The sequence below is a fragment of the Sus scrofa genome, chromosome 6, assembly GCF_000003025.6.
Source record: "Sus scrofa isolate TJ Tabasco breed Duroc chromosome 6, Sscrofa11.1, whole genome shotgun sequence".
In the NCBI taxonomy this organism is placed as follows: Eukaryota; Metazoa; Chordata; class Mammalia; order Artiodactyla; family Suidae; genus Sus; species Sus scrofa.
Window position 1 is genome coordinate 99,639,837 of NC_010448.4, and position 18,267 is coordinate 99,658,103.

Sequence of the window (18,267 nt, forward strand, 5' to 3'; positions counted from 1 at the left end):
CTTTCAAAATGTCAGGTTGGAAAACTACATTACAACCAGCTTACAACAAAGTAACAAAATACACAACCAACTCAAACAGATCAGGAGGACAAGAGGAAGACCTCCTGGCTCACCCAGGGCCAGAGTCTGATTTTGCACTGAATGGGATTATTGTCTGCTGGGAACAAGGGCACTTTTCATCAATGTGGGCAAAGACGTCTGCTCCAAAAATAAATCCTAGATGCATGTCAGTAGCTCCTGCTGCTGTGACTGTGGTGTTTAGGACATGTCCTATTTACTGTTTTCTTTAGGGCCGTGCTGCCCAGTAGATCAGCGGTCAGGATGGGAATACTGTCTGCTCTGCACTTATTCAGTGTGGGAACCCCTGGCCACAGGTGGCCACGGAACCCTTGGAACGTGGCTGGTGAGGCTGAGCAACTGAAAGTTTTTATTTATTATTATTTTAAAAAATCTTTTAAAAAAGGTGAAGTATGGTTGACTTGCAATGTTGTGTTAATTTCAGGTGTACAGCAAAGTGATTCACTTATATGTGTACATATACAGATATACATACATGTTCTTTTTCGGATCCTTTTCCTTTATTGGTTATTACAAGATATTGCATATAGTTCCCTGTACTGCACAGGAGGTCCTTGTTGTTTACTTTATATATAGTGGCGTGTATGTGTCAATTCCAACTTCCTGATTTATTTAAATTACCTTCTCCTTTAGTAACCATAAGTTCGTTTTCTATGTCTGTGAGTCATTTTATTTTAATTGACTGAAATCTAAATTTAAATTGCCCTGTGTGACTAGGAGCTGCCATTTCGGACACGGTGCATATCTCGAAGCTTCCATGAACGTTGTCACACACCGGGTGTTCAAAGCAGGCTGGGTCTGGATTGTGTGAAAATAAATATAACATGGGTGTCTTTAAATTCTGTCCTTTCAAATGCTGTTTTAAAGAATTTCATTCTAGGTAGTTCATCAACTCTTCAAGAACACACATTTTAGGGGTGATTACCAACTTCTGCTGGTTGTAATGACATATTTTTTAAATGTGGCATATTCAAAAGTTTTAAATTGCAAAACTGAGCACTTTTCTTGCTTTTAAATAGGTTAAAGTTACTCATAATTTATGTGCATGAACACTAACACGGTTATTATACGAAGTGATAATTGACATTCTTTCTCCTTATATTTATACCATGTCATTATAATTAAGGAGACCTCTCTGAAAGAATATTTAGATTGAATCAACTAAGCTTTGGCAAGAAAACATTTGCTGTGCGTAGTAATCACCGCCGTGCATGACACCATCAGAGGGAGGCGGTGGATCTGCTGTTAACCCCCTAGCAGGCTGCCCTTGTGAGGGTCCTCGGAGTCAAGAGACAAGATCACGACCACCTCCAGCTGCCACTGGGGAGGTGGAGCCAGGGCGAGATGGGGGGACTTGAATTCAGCAACATCTCCACTGGGGGTGTAGCTACTTACTTTGACCCCCACTCTGATAGCCCCAGAGAAGAGGGAGGTTCAGAGAAGGCACATCTAAGCTGTGGCAACATAACTGCTCCCCCAAGTTTGCGAATCACTCCTTTGCAACATCGTCACTGCATGTGCCCTGTGTGCCGAGCACTGTGCCCTGAGCTGGGGTCTCAGGGTGATTCCAACACCACACCTGCCCGGGCAGGGGTTGGGTGGAGATGACAGTCTGGTGTCTGGTGGGGAAGGAGAGACACAACCTAGCAGGTACGGTGCCGTTTATTTAGAAGAAGGACCGGCACTGCCCACCGGGGCGGGGGTGACCTTGCCCGTTTGACTGCCTTACTGAAAGCTCTAATGGGACACACATGTACGCCACGTCCAAACTCCTGAGCTTCCTGCTCAAACCCTGCCCACCCTGCCTCCTCCAAGCTTATTTCTGAGCCCTTGATACAGTGGCATTTAATTCCTTCTGTCCTGCTCAGGGGGCAAAGATTTACTGCCCCCCCCAACACTGGACTTTTCTGATGCTGCTTTTCTCTGAACTTGCACCTGCCTGGAACATGAGAGGGTTAGTTCTGTCCCATTTCCTTCACTGTGAATTCAGGTGCATTCATGCTATTCAAATACTGAGTGGACTCTGACTCTGCGGGCATGGTGGTCAGCAGGTAGACACAGGCCCTGCCTGCAGGGAGCCAGGAGCCCGGACTGGGGTGGGAGGACCTGGGGAGATATATCCAGTAAGCAAATCAATAATTTTTAAGCACTAAGTGCCATGGAAAAAATAAACAGGGGGCTAAGAAAAAAGGGCACTGTGGGGGAGAGTGCACGTGCACAACACTTGGAACGGCTGGGGAAGGGCCCAGTCAGGAGACAACAGTTAATCAGAGGAGACTAGAACTTGGGAAGCCATCAGCCAGGCCGAGAGTTTAGGAAAAAACAGCATGAACTGAGGCCGCGAAGCAGGAGCTGGTCACAGCTGATGGATGGAGAGAAGGCCCATGTGTAGCCCAGGGAGTGAGGTGGGCGTGGTCAGGGGGTGGGGAGGTGGGCGGTGCCACTCCCTATAGCGCTCTGCACCCAAAGGTAGGAAGCCTCCGACACACAGTGGAAGCCTTAGAACAATTTCAAGTATGAAAATACTGTAGGGCGCAGGGAACTATAACCAGTCTTTAGGGATAGAACATGGTGGAAGATAAGAAAAAGAATGCGTATACATGTATGATTGGGTCACTTTGCTGTACAGCAGATATTGGCACAACACTGTACGTCAATTATATTTTAATTTTAAAAAGTTTTAAAAATAAAATAACTGGATTTCCCTTATGGAGAAATCTCCTTGGCTGCCAGACAGAGGCTGATTTGCTTGAAGGGAGCACTGAATGGAGTAGGGGTCTGCTAGGAGCCGTGGCAGAGGCCATGGGTGAGGCTGCAGCCCAGGCCAGAGAAGGCAGAGGTGTGGACGAAGGAGGGAAACACGTGGCAAGAATCACCATGTTTTAGAACCAGGATGGGCAGACCTGAGGGTTGGACTGGATGCGAGGGAGGGTTGGACTGGATGCGAGGGAGGGGTGGAGGAACCAAGGGTAGGTTCCCTGACTGGGCTTGAGCGAAAGGCGGGCCAGCTTACTGATCAGGGAAGGAATGAATGAGGAGAAGCCAGTGGCTGGGGTGTCAGCACATCAGGCTGAGATGCCTGAGGGCTGGGACCTGAGAGGTCTGGGCTGGAGCTAGAAACCCGTGGGGTAAGCAGCTCTGGAATATGAAGATTCAGGAGTGGATGAGGGGGAATGCTGGGGAAATGCTGACATTTAAAACAGAGCAGAGAAGGAAAGCCAGACAGCAGGCTGAAGACAAAAGAGAGGGCTGCCATAGAAATAAAAAGAGTGTTTCAAGAAGGAAACGCTTTCAGAGATGTTGCTGGGAGTTCACGACTGACACCAAAAAAACGTGTCCATGCATGTCTTGAGCCAGAGGTCCCACTAGACTTACGGGTAAAGCCTGCAAAACCTGTCCTGACAATCGACGGATCTGCTAAAAGCCGACTGCTGTGACTGTGCCCATACAGTCCACTTGGCAACAAACCACGGAGTTGCCAGAGCTCTTTCTACTCTTCAATCACGATCTAAATGTGCCAAAGGAATTGGGACTTTTCACATCACTGTTGCTTCTTTCTCAAGAGTGGCTGGTAGCTTCCTCTTCTTTCTGAACCCACTGTGATCAGTAAATATTTGGCACTCAGTATCTATTTTCCTAAAGACCCCTGGGGAATGCGGGTGCACGCCCACCTTCACGTACACATCACACTGAGATGGCAAAGCGAAAAGCAAGTGCTTTGGAGTTCCCGTCATGGCTCAGCAGTAGCAAACCCGACTGGAATCCATGAGGACGTGGATTTGAACCCCAGCCTTGCTAAGAGGGTTAAGGATCTGGTGTTGGGGTGAGCTGTGATGTAGGTCGCAGACGCTGCTTGGATCCTGTGTTGCTGTAGGCCAGCGGCTGAACCTCTGATTCGACTCCTAGCCTGGGAACTTCCATAAACTGCAGGTGCAGCCCTAAAAAGACCAAAAAAAAAAAAAAAATGCTGTGTCCAGATGGACACAAAACATCAGAAAGTTCATGGATTCCTCCTCAAACCCAGCCAGAGCCCTGTGAGTTGGAATTTCAGGGGCAAAGAAGTTCCTCAGGAACAGGGTGAACTTGACCCTAGAATTTCACTTGCCTTCGCAGAGCTGATGCCCAGGAAGCATTTGTTCTCCTGAGTGGTACTTCTGAAGGGCATCCAAATGCAACATGTCCTTTTGGTATTATTTCTTCACTTGCTATTTCCGCACATGCTTATCAAGTGCCTACTAAGTACCAGGCTGTAGGGGAGCGTCCCCAGGAGGGATGTCTGGGGCTGACTCACACCTGGCCTCCATCAAGGACACTGATGTCCCAGGGTGGACCCAGAGAACTGATGGGCTGTCCACGTTGACAGCATACCGACACTTGGACAGCAGAGGCGGGGTTGGATTAGGTGAGTGAGAAGCAGCCCTTTGGCACTGGATGACTCTGATTTCTAGGTCAGTGCCTCAAATTCTCCAAAATCACCCTCCCCTCCACCACCGATGACTCAAATTCTAACCTGAGACCCTCACAGAGAACCGAAATGGAACAACACACCGTCTCTGATCACGATGGAAGTCAGTGAGTAGGTTAGGCTTTGAGACAGCCAGCATTCAACACTGTCCTTCAACGGAGGTGCGAGCAAAGGACAAACAAATGAAATCTGATTCCAGGGGAGGCAAGGACCCAGGAGACTTCAGGGGAAGTTCACAATTTGACCAAAACACTGAGAGATCAGCAGAAGTGCCTTAGGAAGAGAAAGTGAGGGGAGGGTGTCAGGAGGAAAGAAGGCTGTAAGCAGAAGCAGGTGTGAAAATCAGAAGGTTCATGGAGAAAAGAAAGTTCCATATGCGCAACTCAATAAAACCAGGAGAAAATAATAGGAGCTGCAGGAATAAACATCATCTGGGCTGATACCATGGCAGTCCTTCAATGCTGACATCAAATAGGGCGCCTCAATTCTCCTTCTCTCTCCCTATGACCCCACTCGATCCACAGGGGTGCACTGAGCTTGACCCCCAGGTTGGGGGTCCTGAGGTGTCTGTAACTCTCTGTGCACCAATGGCCCCATCGACTGAGGAGTCCAGAGCTTTCCACAGCACTGCACTCACTGCATCGGATGTGACGTTTGGTCCTTATTTCATCCTTTTCTATTGTTAGTTGCTGATCAGACTGCTTACTGCAAGTAAAGAAGGGATAAGGATCTTATATATTTTGTCTTCTTCCACTATCTTGTACATACTAATTTTTTTTTAAAAGCTCGTTGCTGTGTTACTCGCATGACCAGGAGTCTGGGGTTTACTTACTAAGCAACTGAGAGCCATATAAAGTTAGTGGGATACAGTGAAAACACTAGGACATATATCCCCGTGCATTTAGGACTAGTACTGACTGATAAACTTCTTTAACAGGCTTGCTATGCAGTGTTAGAATTTTGATAGATACTCCCAAATTGTCTACATGGGAGGTTACAAAATGTATGTTTCCATCAATGGTTGATGTGCCCACATATTTCCCCAGACTGCTGCTTTAGATTTGCACAAACTTAACCTCTCTAAAGCATTTGTTTTCTTTCATTCCTTAATCCTTACTGAGGTTGGGTACCTATCTGTTCACATGCTTATAGGCCATTTGGATTTTTTTCTAAGTTAACTCCTCTTATTGTTTACTATTTTTTCCCCTAACAGAGTATGCTATGTGTTTCTTATCAATATGTATTAAGTGCATTATAATTATAGCTGCCAGCCCATTGACTGCTATAAATGTCGAAAATACTTTGTCCAACTCTTGTTTGTATTTAGACCTTCTTTGTGCGATCTTCTATCATTCAGAAGTTTAAGCTCTTATACAACCCAATCTGATATGGGTGTGTCTTGAGGAACACACTTGTATAGTTTGTGAAGAAGGAACAAAATGTTATAAATGCTGTAAATGAACATGGCTCTGGGTTCACATTATTCTCAGGTCCTCTCTTTACCTCTTAGGAAAGATACACCAAATCACAAATGATTGGAAAATGCTGGCAACATCATCTTTGGCTGGGAGGTCTGGCAAGTGACAGCACTAAAGCTTTCCTCCCGTCTTATTCTTTGTCCCCCACTTTCCATTCCTCTGACGTCATCCTCAGCCTTTTCAAACTGGCCTTCTGGGTTTTATGTCAAGATATACTACAATCGTATCTTCCTTCTTTGTCTTATAGTGTTCCTTAGGTTTATTTGTTCTGTCCAGATCATGAATCTATCTAGTGTTTATTTTTGTATGATGTGAAGGGAGGGTCTTATGTGGCATATTATTCTTGCAGTAAAATGCTAGGATTGCTAGCTCTTGTTCAATTTTATCCATCTATATCCATCAGTGAACTTGCACGTTAAATATCTACCTTGTAAAATTTGGGAAGCACAGGTATCTAGGTGTTAACAGTCGTCACCTCTGAAAAGTGCATTTGGGAAGCCAAGACTTTTTTTTTTTGTCTTTTTGCTATTTCTTGGGCCGCTCCCGCTGCATATGGAGGTTCCCAGGCTAGGGGTCGAATCGGAGCTGTAGCCACTGGCCTACGCCAGAGCCACAGCAACGAGGGATCCGAGCCGCGTCTGCAACCTACACCACAGCTCACGGCAACGCCGGATCGTTAACCCACTGAGCAAGGGCAGGGACCGAACCCGCAACCTCATGGTTCCTAGTCGGATTCGTTAACCACTGCGCCATTATGGGAACTCCCAAGCCAAGACATTTTAGTTTGAATACTTCTGTACTTAAAATATTCTTTCAGAGAACAATATTACATTGATGATTTGATAAGATAAAAATCTGGATAGCTCTTGCGGAAAAGTGGAATTATCAGTCCCAGGCTTTAGGATGGTGACTCAGATAGGATGACAAGGCTGATCAGCAGTCGGGGAGAGAAGGGAGGAAAGGCCCGTTGGAGAAGGCTGAGGATGGATGTCAGGGGAATGGAAGTGGTGGGACAGAGAATAAGGCGGGATAAAAGCTTTAGTGCTGTCAGCTGCCACAACTCCCGGCAAAAAGTGATGTTGCCAGCATTTTCCAATCATTTGTGATTTGGTGTATCTTTCCTAAGAGGTAAAGAGAGAACTCGAGAATAATGTGAACCCAGAGCGTGTTCCTTTACAGCATTTATAACATTCTGTTTCTTCTTCACGAACTATACGAGTGTGTTCCTCAAGACACACCCATATCAGGTACTGCTAAGTATTTTTTAACTATGATAATTTACCTCGCCTTACCTGTAATCAAATTTGCTCCCATGAATACACTGCTCCTAGGATCTCTGTTTCCCTTTGGGCAACTGTCTGTCTATCCCAGGAGACTGTGGCTGTCTGGGGAGGGGACTGGGTCTGACTCCCTATGAGGCCTGCAGCAGGACGAAGCTACATTTGCTGCACCCCTGGTGCAGGCTGGGTACGGCCCAGGTGCCCGTGTGTTTTAGTCAGAGAGGCCCCTGCACAGACCCTGGTAAAGCTCCCTCTCCCCCCCAGGGCTCTGGAATCCCTCCTCCCTACTTCCAGAAAACACGGGGAAAGAGGAGGAAAGATTCGGCAGTCGAAACTTGTATGTAATGATTTCAGCCCGATTCACACATTTGACATTTTCCTTTTGGCGCCAAGGAAAAATAACCAAAGTGCTCCTCTTACCGATATGTGAGTTTTAAAATCCTGACGTGTGTCATTCACCACCCCCTTCGTAGGAGCATTTAGACAAGAGTTCACCCGGGACATCCTGGCTGTTCAAGTCAGAGAGATTAATGGGTTCTTTTGGATTATTATTCCTACTGTTTTCATGTCAAAGGTACTTACTACACAGAGATGATGCTCAGTGGGATCAGAAAGAAAGAGTCTGCCCTTTATTTTCTGTCTAGATCTCAAGATACGGCTTTTTAGGACAGGTGGACTGATTTCTTGGAACTTAACGTTGACTTCAAAAACTCTTTTCTTGTAAAATTTTCTGTTGTCCTGAGGTGAAGAATCCACAAAACTGAGAGCTAAAAATGGTTATGGGGGAGTTCCCGTTGTGGCGCAGTGGTTAACAAATCCGACTAGGAACCATGAGGTTGCGGGTTCAGTCCCTGCCCTTGCTCAGTGGGTTAAGGATCCAGCGTTGCCGTGAGCTGTGGTGTAGGTTGCAGAAGCGGCTTGGATCCCTCGTTGCTGTGGCTCTGGCGTAGGCCGGTGGCTACAGCTCCGATTTGACCCCTAGCCTGGGAACCTCCATATGCCGCGGGAGTGGCCCAAAGAAATAGCAAAAAGACAAAAAAAAAAAAATGGTTATGGGGCCAAAATATTCACTTGAGGATTCTGATAATGGATAAAAATGAACCAAAAGATTTGGATCCCTGAGCAAAATGAACTTGTTTGATTTGATTATAAAACTTAGCTCAATGTACAGAACAGAAGCAGACTCACAGTCATGGAGAACAGACTTGTGGTTGCCACGAGGGAGGAGGATAGAGTGGGATGGACGGGGAGTTTGGGGATAACAGATGCAAGCCATTACATTCAGAATGGATAAGCAATGAGGTCCTGTTTTACAGCACAGGGAACTATATCCACATCTTCTGGGATAGACCATGGTGGAAAACAGTATGAGAAACAGAATATGTGTGTGTGTACATATATGGATATAGATGACTGGGTCACTTTGCTGTAAGCAGAAATTGGCACAACCTGTAAATCAACTATACTTGCATAAAAAATATGATAAAAATAATGTTCCAACGGAAAACAAACAGCTCTGCAAAAGCAGAGCCAAGAATTTTCCTAATACTCCATTCTTTTACAACAAAGCAGCCAATGAGCCACGTCAATAACTTCACATGAAATCAACTTTTCTTTACTTTTACCTTGTTTAGCTTTCAATTAACAATTTTTTTCCCATTTCAAAACTCATTTTCAAAAGGTGTAAAGCAACAGAGCCATGAGGCTAGCTGGGTCAGGGGGAGGGTTCGCGAGTGATGACCGTCGGACAGCTAATCTAGTCCTGCTTTGTCAGGAGTTCTGAAAGGTATTCAGGCAATGGTTCCATAGGAAGAACAGCTACAGGTTTTGGAAACCTAACAACATATAATTTTGTTGAATTTGCATTCGAATAAACGCTAGCTTTAAAAAAAATGCACCTGCTTGTTTCTATGACAATAGGCAGGGTGAAATCATGCTCACACAGATTGGATGATGCTACTGCTGTGATTTTTTTTTTTCCTTGACCTCATCAAATTCTTCTCTGCCCCCTATCAGGAGACAGAACTATGTCACGGAAGTCTAAAGGGTGTTTCGCTAATGCTCAGAAACCAAAAGACATTATTCTGTTGTTACTCCCGAGACAACGTCTATTGACTCTGCTAATTGGATAATCAGCATTCTTCTATAACTCAGGAGTAAACTATTTTATAGCTAGCAAGAAAAGGATTCCATGGCTGACTCCTAGATAATGTACCCTACAAGAAACACTTATCATTTTTAATAAAGGTGATTTAAAAATACACCATGTTGTGTCTTTACATCCAATAACATGTAATTGGAAACATCTAAATCATTATCAATATACAATCTGAAAATATACATAATTCAAAAACTCATAATTTTTTTTGCTTCTATACCATAACCACTATAATATTGAAGGCAATCAACTTCTTGAAAGGCATGATGCCACCATACATTTTTAAATACACTGGATAGTCTAGCTATCATAAATTGCAATAAAAAATTAAATTATGGAGTTCCCATTGTGGCTCAATGGTAAAGAACCCGACTTGTATCCATGAGGATGCAGGTTCGATCCCTGGCCTTGCTCAGTGGGTTAAGCATTTGGCATTGCCATGAGCTGTGGTGTAGGTTGCAGATGTGGCTCAGATCTGGCATTGCTGTGGCTGTGGCGTAGGCTGGCAGCTGCAGCTCCGATTGGACCCCTAGCTTGGGAATTTCCACATGCTGCAGGTGTGGCCCTAAAAAGGTAAAAAAAAAATTACTAACAAATGCACATAGTACCTCGTATAAAGTGATGACACCATATGTTTGAATTGGTTCTCGCCATTGAAGAAATATCTTCTCTTCAAAGGTACTTCCTTGGATGGATTCAGTAGGAACAGCACCTGGAACTAGAAGGGGGTGGGGGGATTCAATACATATATTTAAGTAAAAAAAAAAAAATAACATTTTATGTAGACTTGATAGGTTCTTAACTCTCTATTAAGGCATGAGATTTTAATAGATATACTCAATTTTCTTTCAAAAACCTAGAATTTAAAACCATTTTGGCTATACTGTCCTTACAGAGAAAAGAATTTCATCACTTTTTTCTCTAGAAAGTTTGAATCAACTAGACAAAGCCAGTAGTCATCTTGTAAATAAACTTTTTTAGTCTTCATAAGTAAATAAAGAAGAATATAGAGCAATGAGAATTCCCACACATTGCTTGTGAGCCTGTAAATTGGTACAGCTGTGTTGGAAAAGGTAGTATTTAGTAAAGTTCACGAGGCACGTGTCACACAACCTGATAATCCCACTTCAGGTATATTCCCTAGTAATATTCTTGCACTTATGTACCAGGAGACATCTACTAGGATGTCATCAGAACAGCATTTTAAAATAAAATACATTGAGACAAAAAATGGTTTAATAAATTATTTTATACTCACACAATAAAATACAAGAAAGACTGAAAATAGATGACAGCTATATACATCATCCCGGATGAATTTTATAACCATAACATCAAGTGATAAAAGCATGTCATAGAAGAATATATATGAACTACTGTACTTATATTTAATATATCTATGACAAATACACACAAAATAGAAGTTCTACAGAGATGTGATGTAGATGAAATATTTTTAATGCATTTTATTTATTAATAATATAACAGATTTGGGAAAGTTTGATGCCATTTTTTAAAACCCAAAATAGGTAACACTTTTTGATTAGTTTGCAAGAAAATCCAATTGACATAAGGGAAGATAGAAACGTGCTTGCCAATTTTCTAAAAAATAACATATTATTTTAAAAATATTGCTTATCTCATATTCATTTAAATTCAGATTTTGAGCATACTTTACATGATACAAAATTTAGTGTAGTAGTGTGCCCATCCCATTCATAAACTAGAATATCTGTACTACCTACAAATATACATATATTTGGGGATGCATGATCAAATTTTTAGTGATGGTGTGAGCAATCGAAAAGTGGTTTGAGGAGTTCCTGTCGTGGCACCACGGAGGCGAGTCCGACTAGGAGCCATGAGGTTGTGGGTTCAATCCCTGGCCTTGCTCAGTGGGTTGAGGATGTGGCATCGCCGTGGGCTGTGGTGCAGGTGACAGAGGCGGCTAGGGATCTGGTATGGCTGTGGCTCTGGCGTAGGCCGGCGGCTACAGCTCTGATTAGACCCCTAGCCTGGGAACCTCCATATGCTGTGGGAGTGGCCCTAAAATTAAAAAAAAAAAAAAAAAAAAAAGGAGTTTGGGAAGTTCCCATTGCGGCTCAGCAGGTTAAGAGCCCAATGCTGTCTATCTAAGGATGTGGGTTTGATCCATAGCCTCACTTAGCAGCAAGCTGTGGTAAAGGTCACAGACAAGGCTTGGATCCTGTGTTGCTGTGGCTGTGGCGTAGGCCTGCAGCTGCAGCTCTGATTGGGCCCCTAGCCTAGGAACTTCCATATGCCACAGGTGTGGCCCTAAAAATGAAAAAACATTTTTTTAGAGTGGTTTGGAGAGGACTCACACGTCTCAATTTCAAACTTCCATAAAAGCTACAGTGTCAAGACATCACGTATTGACATAGATAAACTTATAGATCAGTGCAACGGAACTGAGAGTCCAGAAATAATGCCCCATGTTTACAGTCAATTGATTTACATCAAAAGTGCAAAAAAGTTCAATGGAGAGAATAATTTTTCCAACAAGTGGTGCTGGGACAACTGGATATCCACATGTCAAAGGATGGGGTTGGTTCCCTACTTCTTACCAAGTATAAAAATTATACCAAAATAAATTAAAGAGCTATATGTAAGAGCTAAAACTACAGAACTCTTAGAAGATAGGTGTAATATTTCTGACATGGCAACAGTTTCAAAGATATGACATCAAAAACAAAAATAAGAAAAGGAAATACAGATAAACTGTACTTCATTAAAATGAAATACTTCCACCCTTCAAAGGGCACTATCAAGAAGATAAAAAGCCAACACACAAAATGAGATAAAGTTTGGCAAATCATGTATCTGTCAAGAGACTTGTAACTGAAATACATAAAGAACTATTAAAACCCAATAAAAACAATCCAATTAAAAATGGGCAAAGGATCTGTATGAATACCTCTCCAAAACCAAAACAAAAATGCCAATAAAAGCACATGAAAAGATGCTCAAGAGTATCAGCTGGCAGGAAAACACAAATCAAAGCCACAAGGCAGGCGACAGCACCTCATCCACTGGAATGGCTACCATCCAAAGACAGATAATAACAGGTACTGGCAAGAATGTGGAGAAACTGGAACTCTCATGCACTGCTAGTAGGAATGTAAAATCACATAGCTGCTTTGGAAACAGTTTGGCAGTTCCTCCAATGGTTACACATAGTTAAATTCATCACCAGCTGCCCCATTCCTAGGTAGGTACCAAGAGAACTCTGGTGTTGCTATGGTGTAGGCCTGCAGATTATATGATGGCCATTTCCCCATCTCCGCTATGTAAGAGAATTCATTTTCCAGGCATAGCTTTCCTTTCTCATACATATTCTGCAAATATTCTAAATTAAAAATAGGCTCCTCTTTCAAAGTCATACCTTGCATTATTCCTACTGATATAGAATATCTCTGAATGCTTCTATTTTGCTGTTAGCCTGGCTGTGTCCTGCCCCACTTCTGTGCCTGGAATATAGCCACTGTGAATGTTTATAGTCAGCCTTCCCTACCCTACCTGTGGGTTCCGCATCTGCGAATTCAACCAACTCCTGGATGGAAAATGCTCGGGGGAAAAAAAATCCGGAAGTTCCAAAAGGCCAAACTTGAATCTGTCATTTACTGACAACTATTTCCATGGTATTGACATTGTATTAGGTAGTATAAGTAATCCAGAGATGATTTAAAGTATACAGGAGGATGTGCCTGGATTATGTGCAAATTCTATGCCATTTTATTTATTAATTTTTTTATTAAAGTAAAAAAATAAAAATGTCTGTCACTCAAAAACTTGTACAGAAATACTAGGAACAGAATTATTCGTAATACCTAGGAAAGAGAAACAGCACAAATTTTTATCAACTCATGGTTGGGTAAACATATCTCAGTAAAGGTTAAAATATGGGGGTTTGAGACATGTTTTATTAGCTTGAGGAAGGTATGGTTAGCCCTTTAAGGCTTGGTGAGGCCTCCCCAGGCTGGGAAGACTGACCAGAATCTCAAAAAAGTTCACAGGTAGTACACATTTGCTTAGTGAAGGCGCTACATATAGGGAGATGCAGGATGTTTTAAGTATTTTAAATAGAGGTAAACATAATTTAGCAGAAAATAAAATCACTGATTCAGATGTGAGGTCTGGGTTCTGATTTAAGGATAGATCCAATCTCTTGGGATGGAACATGATATGAGAAAAAGAATGTACATAATGGGAATTCCCGTCATGGCTCAGTGGTTAACGAATCTGACTAGGAACCATGAGGTTGCGGGTTCCATCCCCGGCCTTGCTCAGTGGGTTAAGGAGCTGGCGTTGCCATGAGCTGTGGTGTAGGTCGAAGACGTGGCTTAGATCCCACGTTGCTGTGGCTCTGGCGTAGCCGGCAGCTACAGCTCCGATTCGACCCCTAGCCTGGGAACCTCCATATGCGGCAGGTGCAGCCTTGGAAAAGACAAAAAAAAAAAAAAAAAAAAAAAAAAAAGAATGTACGTATATGTATGCCTGGGTCACTATGCTGTACAGCAGAGATTTATACAACACAGTAATCAATTAAACTTTAATTAAAAAAACCTTTCCTCTGAATAAGTCATGGGAGTAAAAACAAACAAATAATCAAACAAATTAATAAATACAATTTGGGTAATTCAATGACACTCCTTTGGTCTCAGCTTCCCCACTTCTGAAATGAGAAAGCTGAATTATGATGATCTCTTTAACATCATCATCTCCAAAAAACACGTAAATATGAAAATAACTGTCTGCCTTGGGTTGAAGGAACTGATGTGAAGCTACATCAAAACAAAGAAAAATAAGGTATTTAAGAAGTTATGACACCGGTGAGTTCTACGACAATTTGGATTCTGGGCTCTGAGACAACAGGGCTCCTTGAAATCAGAGGCTGAAATAACGGCCAAGTCAAAGAAAGCTCTCTGGAGCCTTGGCCTCTTTACCCTGGAAGGGTTATCATGATGTCACCCTCAGGTTCCTCCTAGGATCGAGGCATAGTTCTATTATTTTGCGATAATATTTCTTAGTTGAAACTATTTGTTAATCTATGTATGGATGTAAAAAAAGCAAAAACTTAGAAAAAACTAAATCTTTGGTTTCATTCAATTAGGATAAGTGAGAATAAAAATTTAAAAAAAGAGAGACTGTAAAATTATGTTGAACAGAGGCTATCTTAAAAGGATAAACAATAAAATGTACTGGAGGTCTTGTAATCATGAAAATGTTAACAGGAAAATATAAACGGAATCCATATAGTAATTTTTAGGGCAGGAACAGATCAAGTGAATTAAAATAAAATGTCAGAAAGGTTAGTTAAATTAGGGAAGACAGTATCTTACCAGTACCCACTTAATTTAGAAGTCACAGAAATTCAAGATTTGGGATTTAGGATCATAATATCTAAGTTTGTGGAAGTGATCCCTAACTGTCTAGTGACACTCTTTCTTTAACATTTTAAAAAATGAAGTAAAACTGATTTACAATGTTGTGTTAATTTCTGTAGCCACTCTTAGCAGTGATTAAAAAGAAATATTTCCACATATTTTCTGATGATACAAACAGTATTTCAATAAAATATTATACTACAATTAAACTCACAATATTCAATGAATTGTAGCCTTTGCTAATGACAGATTAAAAAAAGGGACCTTTCCAATCTTTTACCTGCAAACTCAGTATTAACAATTATTCTATTTCTGTCCTTCTTTCCTGTCCTTTTTGAAGTCTTTAAAAAAGTTTTGCTGTTAGGAAATATAATTTGAGATCGAAGCTTTTCTGATTAACTGGATACCAGTGTGCTATGAAAACAATAGATTTTCATTTGAAAGTAACACATGCCCCAACTCCAGGGACTAGCAAAATAATTTAAACACACCAACAAAAAAGTAACTTATTCTGACTTCATGTTTTGACAGAACTTCACAGAATTCTTTGCTCATGTCAATTTGAAACCCAAAAGTGTGGATGACGTTCATGCTTTAGCAAAACATGTCTCATTTCTAGAAATGACTGCACTTGACTTTCCTCTCTCTTTGATGGAAACATTACTGTTGATTTAAGCCTGAATTCAAAGATTATCAGCAAACTTTATTAGTTTATTTAAAGACTAGTAAAGGATTCTGAGTGCTTATTACCTACTCAGTAGCATGCATATTGCTGTAGAAGAAATATAGATGGCTTCTTCTCTGAAGCAGTTTACAGCTAAGAGGAAAAAGTATATATATTCTATATATTTATATCTATATTAAAATATATAAAAATATAATGAAGGAACAAGAAAGTTGCTTTCAATTGTTACAACAACCCTAATAATTCTCACCTACTAAAGGCCCCTCTCTGTAGCTATAAATGGCTCTCTGTGTAAAAAAGTCTTCTAACCTAATATGCCTGAGAAGTACATTGTTCTTGCTTCTCAGATGGGGAAATTAAGGCTCAGGGATTTAAAGATCCTGTCAACTGCAAATAGGGTCAGAAGGATGAGAGTAATGAGGGCTGGAAGAGCTGGAGACAGCCTCACGAAGGACTCTGGAGGGTCCTGGAGATGGAACTGAGCGCCAGGAGGAGAGGGTGCAGTCTCGGAGGAGAGAGAGGGAGTGGGCGCTCAGGATGGGAGGCGTGCTGCAGATGGGCTGGTGCCCAGGGGACGTCTTTGCAGAAGGCTTGGTCATTAGGAAAAGCTACTAGTTCTAGTGCTGGAGCCTGAAACTCAGCGGAGCTTGAAAGTCCAGGTCTGGATAAAAAGAGTCACTGACAGCTGCTGTGGAGAGGCTGACAAGATGCAAATGCACTCGAAGACTAGTTTAGGGTGTGAGTAGGGGGCATTGGAGTGGGGGAAAGCTGGAGCTACAGAGAAAGGTTAGGAACTACTACAGAAATTTTAGCATCAAATGTGAGGATCTGGATATAGGCAGTGGAAGCTGAGAGAAAAGGACAATCTATTATCATTTTAAGTGAGGTCAGACAGTGAAAGACATACATGATATCACTTATTGTGGAATCCAAAAAAATGATACACATGAACTTATTTACAAAACAAACAAACTCAGACAGAAAAAAAATGTATGGTTACCAAAGGGGAGAAAGATGGGGGAAAAGAGAAATTATGAATTTGGGATTAATATATACGACTAATATATATAAAACAACAAACAATAAGGTCCTACTATATAGCACAGGGAATATATTCAATATCTTGTAATAACCTATCATGGAAAATAGTCTGAAAAAGAACATACATGTGTATGTATAGCTGAATCACTGTGCTTTACACCTGAAACTAACACAACATGGTAAATTAACTATACTTCAATTCAAAAAATGGTTTAAAAAACCCTCAAGGCAGAAAGATAAAATAGACAGTATTACTAATGTTTATATTAATAAGACTTCTGGAATATCAATGATCATATTAATAAGTTCTCTAGAAGTACTCTGGCACATAGAAGTCCAGGCCACAGTTTCTGGAACCAGACATCTGGGTGTAATGCCTTCCTGCCATTTACTATTCTGACTCAGTTTCTTCAGATGAATAAAAAGGAATATAATAAAAATTATTAAACTAAAAATGGAAGAATCTAAAAATGTTGAGGCACCGACAACGGAAGTTAGGACTAAAGTAAGTACAGAAATGCAGAGGAGGAAGGATCCAGAACGGACCTGCTGACAATGCAGAAACTTTTTTCCATCTCTCCTGGGAGATGAGGAAGAGCTGGAAAAAACAGAGATAGGGCTTCCAGGCTCTGAGTGACTTGTATCAAATTGATACTCCTCACAACAATAATTACAGTAAAACTGCTTGAAAGCCACCAATGCAGATAGGACTTGAGGGGCTATAAAAAAGAAAAGCCATTTACTCTGGCTGTTTCCATGTTTTGCTTTTATAGCCATGTGCACGATGTTGCATAGGTAATCAACACTCAGAAGTACTTTGTCAGCTCTTTAAATGGAGAACTAAAGTGTTGTGATGAACATTTAATTCATATTATAATCAATGACCCAAGATCACAAGCAATTGCTTGAAGAGGAAAAAGTGAAACATCTATTTTTTCCAAGAATAAGTATATTCACTGAATGGGCTTTGAAAGTTGTTTGCCACTCATTCTGATGCCTGGCAAAGGATTTTTTGGGTATTTATGTATTTATTTTTTATATAATGATTTTTACTTTTTTCCATTACAGTTGGTTTATAGGGTTCTGTCAATTTTCTATTGTGTAGCAAGGTGACCCATTTACATATACATGTATACATTCTTTTTTCTCACATTATCATGCTCTATCATAAATGACCAGACTTAGTTCCCAGTGCAAATGATTTGTAAGTCAAATATATGATATACCACTGCTGTATTTTATGTGCTCCACGAAACATACATTATTGTACATGAGAGCCCTCTGTATAATCAATGTGAAAGCACATTTATATCCATGCTATGGGATTCAAGGTATCATTTTACTATTTTAAATTATTTTAGTAGTTTACTGCCATTGTGTATTTGCCTTTTTTTTTTTTTTGATGAGTTGCTGGTGTTATGTATGGACTATTTCTTAAATCCTTGGTTTCTGAGGTAATATCCAATTATACCATTGTTCCTATGGAAAAGTATGATCTATTACATGACCACTAACTTAATGAGGTAATTTCTCAGCACTGTTCTGAACAGCAAGGGCAGCCTCTTTTTGGGGCTGAATTTTTATCTGAACTATGACAAATGTTTCAGAATACCATATAAATAAGCATTTCCTATATATATATAAGGTAACCCCAAACAACAACTCTTCAGTCCAACA

The 18,267-nt window shown here is 41.2% G+C and overlaps 1 protein-coding gene across 13 annotated transcripts in view; it reads right to left on the reverse strand.

Moving 5' to 3' along the window:
- Positions 1–18,267, reverse strand: part of PTPRM (protein tyrosine phosphatase, receptor type M) — a 742,666-nt gene that overhangs the window by 289,536 nt on the left and 434,863 nt on the right. For all 13 annotated transcript variants that reach the window (XM_021097712.1, XM_021097707.1, XM_021097710.1 and 10 more), the window contains exon 9: positions 10,068–10,177. In XM_021097712.1, the coding sequence (XP_020953371.1) occupies positions 10,068–10,177 (110 nt within the window). The remainder of the gene's footprint in view (positions 1–10,067; positions 10,178–18,267) is intronic.